This window comes from Furipterus horrens, unplaced genomic scaffold (genome assembly GCF_987537825.1).
Source record: "Furipterus horrens unplaced genomic scaffold, mFurHor1.1.pri manual_scaffold_17, whole genome shotgun sequence".
In the NCBI taxonomy this organism is placed as follows: domain Eukaryota; kingdom Metazoa; phylum Chordata; class Mammalia; order Chiroptera; family Furipteridae; genus Furipterus; species Furipterus horrens.
Window position 1 is genome coordinate 9,949,762 of NW_028327187.1, and position 13,851 is coordinate 9,963,612.

A 13,851-nucleotide genomic window follows, 5' to 3' on the forward strand; every position below is an offset into this window, starting at 1 on the left:
CTAAAAATGTATGAATTAGATCAACATGTATGAAAATGGCTAAATCTCAAAAACCATGTTGAGTGAAAATATCAGGCTGCAAAAAATGCACACATTCTATCAATTATGTCTATTTAAAAAACAGAAACACTATAAATTGGTTTCTAGATATAAATATATACATATATACCTAAATACAGAACTATACGCACATCTGTACACACGTATATGTCTAAAAACAGACAAGAAGTAAACACACCATTTCCTAGGTAGCGCTTACTTCTTGGAGGAAGGGAAATATGACAGGTGAGGAACTTCACTTGTACCTAAAAAATTCTCTTTATTCGGCAGAGAGAGAGAGATCTGAGGCCACTATGGCCAAATGTTAAGGCCTGTTCATTCTGTGTAAGTGGGTGCCTATATAATTCCTTTTGTGTCACTGTATTAAGGTATTCAACCAGCATCCACCTTTTTTATTTTTTTCTTTTTTAACCATTCCCTCTGGGAGTTTCTGTTTTCTAAAAGGTGATTTTAACTCCTTCACTTCTATACGCCGTTTGGATTTATTCCTACCATTGCTTTCTCATTTCACCATGCTTCCTTGTTTCCCTCCTTCCCAAACATGGACAGAGTTTTTTCTCTGTAGCCTTTGCCCCACAGGAGTTTGATAAACACGTACTTTATTCCTACTTTTAGAAATAATGACCCTTAAATGTTTTGTTGTTGTCAGGGTGAGCATTTCCAGTGAAGTTAAAGAGTTTTTCTACTTACTGGGGAACACCAAAAAACTGTATTTTGATGCAAATACAAGGGAGCCATTAAAAAGTCACTTAGTACCACTGTTTTAGACAAAAGCAAACAATTCCATTGTGCTGCATAAAATCAAAAGAACTTTAATAAGCTTTTACTGCACTGCGATTACAGGAACATTAACCCATAACATGCAACAGAAACAATGATGCCTTTTGGACATAGTTAACACATAAATTTGATGTTACAATTAATTAACAGCAACATATCCTACTGAAGAAACAAATGCATCCAATTCCAATGCTCAGCTTAGAAAATGCTACGTTCTTACTGCCATCTCAGGTAGCATTTTAGAATGTTTAGCTTCTCCCTAAGCCCTAAAAGACAGTATGATTATTAATGCAATCGTACACAATAGTTTCACACAGGAAATGATCACAAGAAAATCAGTTGGAGTAGTAGATGATTAGTGTGATTGGTTTCATTTCAATTAATTTTGAGAGGGCTTCTACAGTATTGCGGATTTCAGATGGGGAAAATGAGCAGACCAGGAGCGAAGCACCTTGGTCTTACAGTGGGGGAGGGAACAAGCAGCGGCACACAGGGCAGGTACCCGACTTCTCAAGCCAGATGGACACGCATGGCTTGTGGAAATAGTGGTGGCACGGCAGCTCGGTTGCCACCTCCCCCTTCACATATTCACTGCAGCATATGGGGCAACACATTTCCTGCCCCACTGCGCTGTGGTCTTCACTGACCAGGATCTCGGGAAGGCTGTCGATGCTCTCCTTGCTTGCCGGTGGGCTGGCCACCTCCACATCCACTGCAAGAGACTCCAGGTGTGCGAGGGCCATTTCCATTGCCTGGGCCAGGCGCTCTTCCAGTGCCATGTATGTGAGGAACTGAGGATCCACGTAGGAAATGGCTTCGGCCACCCCCAAGCCATCTGCAAACCCGTCAAAGAGGCTCCAATCCACGTCTAGGTCGTCACCGACGCTGGAGTCGTCTTCAAGGTTGTTGTTGCCGTCCAGCATGAAGCCCCCAGGCTGGAAGAAATCTGGAATGGAATCATCATCGCCCTCGCTGCTGTTCTCATACTCACTGTGTTGGAACCGAGGGACTTGTTCTTCCAGTGATGCCCAGTGGTCTTCCTGAAAACATGGTGATCGAACGCCGTTCCTGCCAGCGATGGCACAAGCACCGGGACTAGTGAGGGTGCGGGCACGGGCGCCCGCGCCCGCACCAGCAGCAGCGGCGGCAGCAGCAGCACCACCAGCAGCAGCAGCAGCGGCAGCAGCAGCAGCAGCAGCACCACCAGCAGCAGCAGCAGCACCAGCGCCGGCACTCACTCCGGCTGCCTCAGGTTCGGGCTCTTCTCTCCCCAGCAGAGTGTCCCAGCTTTCCCTATTGGACGCCAGGCGGTCCTCCCAACCTCCGTACCTGTGACGCAAAGCAGCAGCCCACTCTCTGTCACTGTCAGAGTCTTCATCGTAGGATCTGTAGTAATCGTCACTGTACATCCAGAATTCGTGGTCAGTCATGGCCTGTCGCCGTCTTGGCACCTCTTCCGGCCTCAGTTGGTCATTCCTGGCTTCCCTCATGTCTTCAGGGTACCTTGGCTCACAGTAGCCACCTGAGCACTCGCCTCTGTCTCTTTCTGCCCAGAGGCCCAGGTGGTGGTCACCAGCGCTGGCAGTATCCCTCCACCTGGAAGTACTGTGTGGCACATCATCATCATCATCAGTATCAAAAAATATTTTTGGTTTCGTGCAGGTTGGACTGGCCACATTTCTGACTTTGGGCCTCACCACTGGCTCCTCTGCATCGTTTGGGGTGTTTTCCCCACCACTGCAAATACTCACAAGAGCCCTGCTGGGACTCACAGGAGCCCTGCTGGGACGCACAGGTAAATTCTGCTCCAGCCTCTCCCTCTCCACGCTGTCGCCTTGTGCAGCCACCTTGCTGTCAGCAGCGGAGGTCTGAGGAGCCATGCCCTTTTGCTGTGGGAACTCAGCTCTGCCAGCAGAGCGTTTCATCGCAGGGGCTGGGTCTAGCTTGTCACACTCCTGTGTCACATCATGGTTGAAAGTGGAGAACTTGGGGGGCACCCCAACCAAAGACCTCGCCCCTTTCTCTGGGTCATACAGCTTATCATCTTTAAACTTGCCAGTTTTCCCTCTCACTGGCACTTGCTCCGCAGGCCCAGCCCCCTCCTCCTCGCTATCCTGTGCCCCGAGACAGTCAATATGTCCATAAGCCATTCCTCTTCTGCCACCCGGAGCCCTGTACTCTCTTGGTGGGTACCTGGAGTAGTCCTCATTACCAACATTCAGGCCGTTTCCTGAGTTCTTGCTGTCATCCCAACGACGGCGACGGCTGCTGGAAAATGGTGATCGGCTCCTCTTGCTGGTTTGACTGGGGGCTGATCTGTGCATTGGGAGTTCGGATGTCGTCTTTCTCTGGCTGGAAATCCTTTCCTGCTGGCTCATGGATGGCCTGAAACTGACATAAGCATGCCTTCTTCCATACCTCCTGCCTGTCTGGGACGGATACCCTCCTGCTGCCTTGGGCCACAGAGGCTTGCTAGATTCCGGACCCACTGCTCTGACTCAGGAGCGTTTCCAATCAGCTGGGGCTCGAGTGGAAAGGCTCCTGCTCCCTGCACACACTTTGGAGATGGGAAGGTCAAATCAGTCCAGAATAAAGAAGCAGGGAGATTCCTTTCCACTTCAGCAGGCAGGTAACAGAAAGATAAGGGGCCTTTAAAAATTAGGTTTACTTTTTTTTGAAGCCCGGAGTAACATTCCAGTGACTGTCAGGTGTAGACCTGGAACCCATTTTTAATGTTGGCAAAATGACTACAAAACTGGGTTTGTAGGCAAGCCACACTTAAGGGAGAATATGACAGAAGATTGGGGGGTGAGTGCACACTAGGTAGGTGGGTGAAGTACAGTGGAATTGTGCCAACATAGGAAGAGGAAAGGCTGCTGTGGTTTTTTTTTTATGGGGTGTCTGTGTTTTTCTGAGCCCTGGAGACATACAGGGGAATTGCAAATTGGAATAGGGTGGAAAATACAGATCACTGTGTGTGCACTGAGTGCCTACATGTCTGTCAGGAGGAGAGGAGCAGGTGGAAGGGGAAGCAGCGATCATATAATGGAGGCATGCGTATGTTTGTGGGGGGCAAGGTACAGGTGACAGTGGCACTGGGAAGAAGTGTGAGTGTCACACAGAATGAGAGCCATTCTGGATGTGCGCATAAAAATGGCAGGTGTGGTGGGGTAGCTTCAGAGGAGAGGGGCGCTGCATGGAAGTGTGAGAGAGAATGTGTGCGTATGTGACTGTATTTATGGTGGCTGGAATTGTGTGGAGAGACACATGGGTTTATGTGTCTGTAGCAGGACAATATGGTGGCACGGGACAGGGGTGTCCATGAGTTTGTGTGTTTTAGTCAAAAAAGGAGGGAACTATGGAGAAATCTCAGCGTACCTGGACGAAGTTTTTGTGAGTTTGAGTGTGTGCCCCACAGGGGCTGGCAAATGGGGGCTGCAGTAGATAGGAGAAGGGAGCTTTGGGGAGGGGTATGTGAAGGCGTGTGTGTGCGGGGGGTGCATTTGTATGTAAGGGGCATATGACCCAAGAGCCAGCAATCTGAGGCCATCCTTATGTATGTATGTGGCCAATAGGGGGTAAGGTGGACCTGGACAGTGAGGGCGTGTGCATCTATGTACATGTGTACCTGGGGAAAGGCACTGAAGCATGTGACAGTGTGTAGCATGTGTCTATGCATGCTTGGTGGAAGGGTCACTTGCGCAGGAACCTTGAGAACTGGGTGAAGCGGGAAGGAGCTTCCAATGTAAGTTTTCTGTCATTGTACACGTGTGTAGGTGCGTACTAGCGTGCGTCTCGCATGTGAGAGACATGGGGAGAGGGCGGTAAGACACCAGAATGGAGAGTGGGAGACAAGGAGAGGGGCAGGGGCCGCAATGTCAAAATCAGAGACGGAAAACGTTATCAGCTCACATGCTAGATTCTCATCAACGTGCCAGGGAAGGGAGGATAAGAACGGTGTGGGTATGGTTTTTCCCCGGGAATAAGTTGTCTTTCTGACACCAATATATTTATCTACAAATGTTAACAATTTCCCATTCAGCAAACTAACTGCAAAATGAGGACAGAAAGGCCACGGAGTGCTCTCCGCGAAGGGGCTGAGGAGCGAGTAAGGGGAGAAGGGAAGAGAGGCAGGGTGAGTGCCGCGACCACCACTCCCTCTCGGTGATTAAAGCCATTTGAGCGGGGGCCGCGCCACAGGAAAGGGGCTGGGGGGCGGGGTAGAGGATGGGGCTCCCAAACAGGCCGATTGAGGACTCAGGCCTCCCTCTGCACGCTCCCACGATCGCCCCACCCCTTCCCGAGGGGCGAGCCGGAAAATCGGTTCGTTCGAGCTCCCGCAAATCCTCTTCGCTGTGCCCGGCCGCTCACCCCACAGCCCCGTCTGCATGAACGCAGGCCACTCACCAGTCCCGATAGCCGCGTGTCCTCCGGAGGCGCAGAGCTCTCGGACCTCTGACCGCCGCGACCGCCCGAGCTGCTGCTCGCGGTCCGGCTCCTCCCGCGCCAGATATCAGCTAGCGGGCGGTGACTGAGGCGGCGGAAGTGACGGAGGCTTCGCTTGGGCCCAACCCCCTTGAGGTGGAGGGGGCGGCGGCCGCTCTAGACAAATCGGGGTGGACCCGAAAGCTTTATTCCACTTCACATGATGAATTCGTCAAGAATACAGAAAAGGATAGCGAGAAACGTAACCAACAGCCAGCTTTAACAAATGTTAATCATTTAGTAATACTCCCTTCTGGTCTGTTTTTTGTTGTTGTTTTTAATAAAATGAAATCTGCAAATTCTTTCTGATTAATTCCAATGTGAAGGTAATTTATTAATATATATCCTATGTTACATGTTATGGTTTGTACTGGAAGTATTAAAAATGTGAAACTATACTTAGCATTGCAATAAGCTTAAATTTTTTCAACCTGGTTGAAGCAAATTGAACTCTTTACAGTAGAATTTGTTGCTGTTAATCACAAAATGAAGCCACTCTATCCAAAACAAATAATCAATCATGAAGCACAACATAGGTTCACATTCTGGTAAATTGCATTGCCATTGGAAAATATTACAGCTATGCCTTTTGGATTAATCAGATCTCACTTTCTTTTTTTGAAATGGCATTTTTCAATGTACCTCTAATATTTGCAACCAATACAGAGTTCCTAGGTTCGCAACAATAGCGAAGTTTGCTTCTGACTGGAAGTAAAATAAATGCACAATAGAAAAACAAGAAATTTTAGAGGTAACAACAGAATGAAAAAAAACACGTATGACTTTTAAACCATTAAAGAAATAACATGTAGAACAAAGAAAAAATCTAACAGATCAAAAATAAGAAGAAAGGCAACAAAAATGGATGAAAAAACCCCACAAAATGGAGAAATTAAACCAAATAAGTCAGTATGCATTATGGATTACATCTGTAAAAAACAAACTCTCATTTTGAGCATTTTGTTTTCAAAAACCTACTGATACACTGTTTATATAAGTTTCACCTAAAGCAAAAATAAGAATGGAAAATATATGCCAGTTAAATACTGACAGAAAGGAAGGAAGGAAAGAAGGAACGTAAAAAGGGAGGGAAGGCAAGAGGGAGAAGACAGAAGACATTTTTAAAGAGAAAGGAAGAGAAAGGAAGAAGGGGAAAAAGGAAAGAAGGAAAGAGACGCAGTAATGTTAATACAGGAAAAAAATCAAGAACTTAAACTAAAAAACCATTCAAAAGAACAAAACAGGTTGCCCCATTCACTGAGAAGATACAGTCACTAAAATTTATATGTCAAACAATGTAATTTCAAAATATACAAGACAAATATGGTTACAAATGTACAGAGAAATCAGAAAGTCCGCAATTATAGTGGGACACTTACCCACACTTGTTATGTTATAGATAGACCAAATAAACTAATAAATTAGGATATAGAGACATTGAACAACACACTTAAGATTAATAAGCTTCATCTAATGTATATATATTTTGGTACTCAAGAAAGGATACATTTTTATTAAAAATATTTCAGATATTTCAAACATACAGAACAGGACCAAGTATAAAACGCACATTTCCATGTACTGTCACACAGATTGAGCAAACTGTATATTCTTCAGGTCTTCAGATCCTTCTGGTTTTGAACCAAAACATCACAGCTAAAGCCGTCACTTTACCCTGTTCATCTTACTTCTTTTCCCAAAAGAAGCACCATTTAGAATTTTTCTTCTTGTCCATGTTTGGTTTTCCTTTTCTACATATGTAGATAACTGTAACCAATACACATTATTGTCTTGTGCACTTTAAATTCTATAAATCATACCATAATTAATATGTCCTTTGCAGCTTAAATTGTCACTTATTTTTTAGAAAGTTAGCAGTTTCATACATGTAAATCTGAGTCATGCATTTTAACTGCAGAATACTATTGTATAAATTTCCCATTATATTACTATAATATATTATTGTATGGACTTCTGTTGCATGAATTATCCAATTTCTTTCATTTCTTTCCCTCATGCTAGACTTGGGTTGTTTCTGTTTTCTGCAATTATAAATGGGGATTTCATGAACATGGTTCCTTGTGGCCATATGTAAGTTTCTCAGGGGCAGAGCTTCCCAACTGAGTAATGGGTGTTCTGATATATTGACGCCCTTAGCCTTCTAAGAACTTGGATCTGGCTTCACCCAACTGCTGCCCTAGAGACTGCTGTCTCTGGCTGAGAGCAGATTATCTGTTCATCCTAGTTAGCTGGTATAAATATTAACATTTTAAACATATGCTTTGATGTGAAAAGAATTTTTAAAAAATGTCTCTAGTGTATGTACATTGAAATGGAATTTCTGCATTGAATTGCTGCAGAAAAAAAATTGCCCTAAAACTTAGCAGTTTAAAATTTAAATAAAACAAACATTGATTACATCCCAGTTTCTATGAGTCAGGAATCTATGAATGGCTCAGCTGGGTGCCTCTCACTCATAGGCTCAATCAAAGTGGGGTGTCCACCTCCAACTTCTTTTATGACTGTTGGTAGGCCTCAGAAGATCCACTTCCAGACACAATCATGTGCGTGCTGCCAGGCTTTCATTCCTTGCCATGTGGCTTCAGGGGTGAATTTTACCAAACGCTAAAATCAGAACCAACACCTATGCTTCTCAAACTATTCCAAAAAAGTCAAGAGGGGGGAAAACTCCTAAGCTCATTTTATGAGGCCAGCAGTATCTTAATTCCAAAACTACAGAAAAACACTACAAAGAAGGAAAATTATAGGCCAATATCTCTGATGAACACAGGTGCAAAAATCCTTGACAAAATATTAGCAAACCGGATCCAGCAAAGTGAATCCAGTTCAATTCCCAATCTGGGCACATGCCTGAGTTGCAGGTTCAATCGGGGCGCGTGAGAGAGACAACCAATCAACGTTTCTCTCTTGCATTGATGTTTCTCTCCCTCTCTTTCTCCCTTCCTTTGCCTCTCTCTGAAAAAATAAATAAAGCCTTTAAATAAATGAATAGACTTTAAGTTAAAAAAAAAGAAAAGAGGGAGAGAGAGAGAGAGAGAGAGAGAGAGAGAGAGAGAGAGAGAGGGCTGAGAAACTGCCCTGAGAGGGAGAGAAAACGAAACTGTTCCCCTAAAACAAAGCCCATCTTCAGTCTTCTGCAGAGGCACAGGGCACTGGGCTCTGAGCAAGTCTTCTTCCTCTCCGGGTCTCAGTGTTTCCACCTACACAATGAGAATCTGGGCTTAAATGCTGTCCAAGGGCTCTGTCAGCTCTCATATCCCAGAGTCTTCTACATGTCAGCTCTGAGTCAAGCAACCTCGAGCCTAGCCCTGCCTCAGGTACTGAGAAGTGAGTCCATCAGCTGTGGGAGTCAGAATACCATTTGGATTTGGGGGTCATTTAGGAGCCCATGCAAAGCCCTTACCATGACCTAGAGGCCTGAATTCATTGGTGCTCTGCCCATCTTTTCAGCCTCCCCTCTTCCCACCTGTGTCGTGCCTGCCCACCCCGGGTTCCAATGACCTTTCCTGCATGGAATATTCCATACTCCCTGTTGCTCCAGTATCTTCGGACTTGTTGTTCACCACACTGGAATGCAACTTCCCTGCCTGTGTGCCTTTCTTCTGATCTTAGCTGAAATGTCACTCTTCCAGAAAGTCTTTCTTCCTAGTACCCTAAGGCAGCCCATGTCCTACTCCGAACCACCCTGGCAGCATCATGATAGCTATCACAATAGTAATTACTTGTGCTGGGATTTTTTCCCCTTATCTGTCTCTCCTCTCAAGTTACTGTAACCTCCATGAGGCCAGGGGCCTTGTCGATCTTGTTCATAGCTCTATGTCTGGTGTCCCATTACCAGGAAAAGTTTCAACCAAAAAAAGATTTCTTGGAAGAGAAATTCCTAGTATCTACCACAATCAGACCTACGGGGCCCATACACAGACGTATATGGTCTCATGTGGCCTTTGCATCATGTCTCCTCCTCATTCCTTAGGAGGAGCGATGGAGGGGCAGACAGGTGACAGGTTTTGTTAGGCCAGAAGCTTTTGTCCTTGAATGGTTGGCCATGCTGTGCAGAGTTGGGCCAGGCAAGCAGATTGGCCTGCTTCAAGCCTCCTTTTTTCGCCTGCCACCACTCTTAGGAGAGGAGCAGCAGCTGTGGCCTCTCCTTGTGTTCCCATAGCAACCAGAGCTTACCTCCCGCTCACACTGGTTCCTAATTGCCTGATTACGCATCTTCTCCCCCACCAGCTCCGGAGCTTCTTGAGAGCAGGGTCCATAGTGGGCTATACTCACCATTGCGTGCTCCAGGCTCAGTGAGTATTAGTTAAATGAACAAAAATGAATGCATGCCCATTCGTGCACATGGTTTTTTAAAAGCTTTCATTACAAACAAGGCACCTGGCAGCCTGTAGTGGCTGGTGGGGAGGGGGCCCGAAGGACTGATGCTCCTCAGCTCACCTCTGCTGAGTGGAGTGCGTGGCCGGCCCCCCACCTCCTCCCCTCTCCCCTGCTGCCTGGGAGAGCTCTTTCAAAAGCAGGCCAGGCAGCCGGCATGGTCGGCATGGTTGTGGCTGTTGGCAGGAGGGAGATGCTGGAGACGGCGTGACACCTGCCCCCAACAGTCCCTAACTCCCGCACATGTGCTCCCTCACCCCCTCCTTCTGAGGGAAGCCGTGTGAAGTGGCCAGCAATTTTGCTTTGAGAATTACTGGAAACAATTGGGTCTCACATCCACTTTTAGCGTTCAGTTCAGGGTCTCATCCATCGGCCCCCTTCCCCCGTTCATTGCCACTGCAACCATCTTCATCAGGTCGCCATCCTCTTCCACCTGAGCCCCCACTCTTGTCTGCTTTCCTTCCTCCGCCCTCTCCACCTCTCACAGCACAGACACAGTGAGGGTCCCAAACAGAACTCAGCCCATGTGATTCCCAGGCAGCCTCCTACGGGAGGCAGCTGCTGGCATCAGTTTTGTGGCCTGATGAGAACCTGTCCAAGCCACTGAGGCCACTAGCTGGGAAGGGAGGAAGCAAAACTATCAGTCCATTAATTTAGTCTTTAATGTTTGTCGCCTTAAATATTCCGGTCTGGACAAGGCGCTAAGATAGCTCTGAGCTCACAAGGATGGGACCGTGGGACCAACATGAGTTCCTACTCTAGTGGAAGGGAGAGAAAAAACCATGGTGTGAGCTGCACTTGGCACAGGGCACTTTGGGAATGCACAGACAAGTATGCTTGTGCAGAACCAGGGGTTCTGGGTTTCTCTCTCCCCCTTCCCCTCTCCCAACCTTCATCTGTCTCAGAGGAAAGGACATTTGACCTAGGATTTCTATCAGAAATGTTCAGTTGTGAGCAACAGGAACCATCTCTGACTAACTGAAGAGAATGGAGAATCTGAGGGGTTGGGGATAGGCTATAGGGACCTTACAGAATGAAGGAAAAGGCTAGAGAACCAGATTCGGAAATAGATGTAAGCCGAGGCAGCATTGGGGAAAGGGTGGGGAAGATACAGGAAGCAGAGTGATATGATAAGAATGCTTCACTAAAGTGGATAAAGGCTGTTTCCTCTGTTCTTATACTGCTTACTTCAGATTTGAAGTTCAAAGGCTACGTCCAGTGACCAGGCTTAGCCCCATGCCTGTCCCTGGCTAGAATAGGCTGGGGAGAGGAAGGCTATACCCCTGTGGCTTCCATGGTAGAAGGTTTACACATGGATTTACTGTTTGCCCAACCTTAACCATAATGAGGCAGAGACAATTCACTTAAAGGAGACAGGAGTCTAAGGAAGGGACAAGAATAAATGCTGCAGAGCCACAAACCAATGAATACCCACTCTCTGCCTGATGGCAGAAAAAGAGGAGGAGAAGGGTCCAGCCAGAGAGAACCAACTGGACAAAGAGCCAGAACTTGCTGTGCTTGAGGCAGGGGAACAGCATCGTGTGCCTGGAGTGTATGAGGGGGGGAGATGAAGCCCCCAGCTTGATGAAACAAGGAGCAGGGAAAAGATGGACAACAGCATGCCCCGTGGAGTAGGCCATGGGGAGTCAGCCTCGGGAGGGGTAGGGAAGCTGACCAGATGGCATTTCAGGACCTTTACTCGGGAGCTGTCAAGAATGGATCAGAGATGGCAAAAGTGGAGATAGGGAGACCAGCAAGGGGATCTTCCAGGTGAAGCCTGAGTTCTAGCATTGGTCATGGACAGAGAGGAGCTGACAGATTCAAGAGAATCTATAGAAGTGTGAGGGGTAAGGGAGGGTACGGACTACCAGATGACTGGGGAGGGGAGTTCAGGAGGAGGAAAAAGGTTGGGTGACGGGCTTCAGGATGCACAGCTAACTCTCTTAACACCCATTCATTCAATGGTACATGTCTGACCTTGTTTACATGTGCCAGGCACTGTGTCAAGAGAAAGAGAGAGAGAGAGAGAGAGACCAAGACTCTTAATGGACCCTCTCATACTCTGCTGGTGAGAGCAGAAGCTGATATAATTGCTGTGAAGAACAATCTGGAAATATGTTTCACTGTTTTTAAAAATGCATAGCTTGGCATTTTGACTCGCAGGGATTTATCCTGAAGACATCACTTAACAGGTGTGTGCAAACAGACATGGGTACAAGGATGTCCCGGTGTTGTTTATTAAGAGAGAAAAACTGGAAACCGCCTCAAAGACCATCAGTAGGGAACTGGTTAACTAAATGGTGGTATAGCCTGCCAGGGGCTTACTCTGCAACCAGCAGGCAAGGACAAGACAGCACAGCCCTGTCCCCTATGGCAGCCTTGCTTCAGGGCCTGACAGGCCCAGCAGAGAAAAGGGGGAAACTTGAACTTTTAGCGAAGTCTGGGGTTGCATCTGTGACCAGGCTGGACAGGTTCATTCCTGAGAGTGATTGGAAGAGGATTCTTACATCTTTGAAAACGGCTGTTCAGGAGATTTGATCCAAGAAGCCAAGGAGAAATAGGTCACAGAGAGAGTTGAGGGAGAAAATTCCGTTATTTTCTGCTTGTGGAGTTTAACCTGTTCACAAGAAGTTACACTAACAAGAATTATCTCTGGGGAGTGAGTCTGGAAGGGGTAGGCGTAGCTCTTGTTGAATACTTTAAAACAGTCCTGCATTGTTGGAACGATCTACAATGTATGCAGATTACAGAAGTAAAAAGTCAGTAGAAACAATGAACAATGAAGATCCTTGAATTTGTGGAGAGGGGGTGGGAGGATGCTGACGAGCTGCTTGGCCCCAGAGCTTCTGAAGCAGGCCTTCTGCATGCCGGCACCTGGGAATGTTGGACCCCACACCTCTGTGTTGCCAGGCCTGTCCTGTGCACGGAAGGACATGTAGTAGCATCCCCGGCTTCTACCCAAATTGTGGTAACCAAAATATGGCTGCAGGCATTGTCACCTGTCCCCTGGCTGGGGTGAGAGCCACCACTCTAGAAAGGGTTTCAGAATACACAGGTATGTTCAGAGCCCTTGGGGCTGGTGGCTTCATTAATCCCATCTCCTGTATGGCCCTCTGCCAACAACTTTCCGTGGCTCTGTTGGTCTGGGAGTCAGGAGATGTGGCTTGATTTTGGATCAGCCACTTACTGGGTATGTGATCAAGAGCCTACCTGAGCCTCATTTTGTCCAGCTCTAAAACAAAGTTAATAATAATAATGATGTTGCACCCAGGATTGCTGCGAAGGCGAGGTGTCTGTAAAGTAGTGCACACAGGCCTGAGGTGTGGCAGGCAGTCAATAGCAGGACCCAGTGACTGACTGGGACAGGGTGATATAGCTCCCCAGCTACGACTTCCATAGAGCCCACCTCAGGTGTCTGCATGAGGCTGGGACTTCTGGGCTATAGTAATCCCTGGCTGTAGTGATCCTCACAAGCCTGTGGGGCAAAGGCTAAAGCCAGATGGGCTCCTGAGACTTTCCTCTTGGGCCAGTCACCTCCTGTTATAATAGAGGAACTTATTTTTATTTAAGACCAAATTTCCATTTGCACTTTGGGTCTTCTGTCATTCTGTCTCCCCTTGTGAACCTGACCCCACAAGTGACCCGTTCTTTCTTAAGGACAACCAGGCTCTCCCTTTCAAGCGGAGGCTCTCCCTTTTAAATGGATTTTTCCAATTGCTTTTTGGTAAAGATTTTATTTATTTATTTATTCGAGAGAGGGGAAGTGGGGGGAGAAAGGCAGGGAGAGAAACATCGATCAGTTGTCTCTCGTATGTGCCCCATATGTGCCCCAACCAGGGACCGAACCCGCAACCCAGGCATGTGCCCTAATGGGAAATCAAACTGGTGACCTTTCACTTTGTGGGATGATCCCCAACCCACTGAGCCACACTGGTCAGGGCTTTCCCAATTGCTTGTAAAGTGCTCAGGTCTCTTCCCCTGAAACAAACAAGCCTGCTTACTTGACCCAACTTCCTCCTCCAGCCACTGCCCTCTCTCTTCTCAACTCCCTCTTTGAAGGTACTTCCCACTCAGCCTGTCCCAAACCAATCACACCGTCACCCTTCCCAAACCTGTTGCTTTCTGCTT

At 47.1% G+C, this 13,851-nt stretch overlaps 1 protein-coding gene across 2 annotated transcripts; it reads right to left on the reverse strand.

Annotated features, from left to right (window-relative positions):
• Positions 1-852: 852 nt before the first annotated feature.
• Positions 853-5,368, reverse strand: PJA1 (praja ring finger ubiquitin ligase 1). Of its 2 annotated transcripts, none has more exons than XM_090264465.1 (2): positions 5,248-5,368; positions 853-3,225 (listed from the first exon to the last, which is right to left on the reverse strand). In XM_090264465.1, the coding sequence occupies exon 2, from the start codon at positions 3,216-3,218 to the stop codon at positions 1,299-1,301; it is 1,920 nt and encodes a 639-aa protein (XP_090120591.1). In that variant the 5' UTR covers positions 3,219-3,225; positions 5,248-5,368; the 3' UTR covers positions 853-1,298. The 2 variants fall into 2 exon arrangements, with proteins under 2 accessions (XP_090120591.1, XP_090120590.1); XM_090264464.1 differs by having other exon boundaries at positions 853-3,231.
• Positions 5,369-13,851: the final 8,483 nt, after the last annotated feature.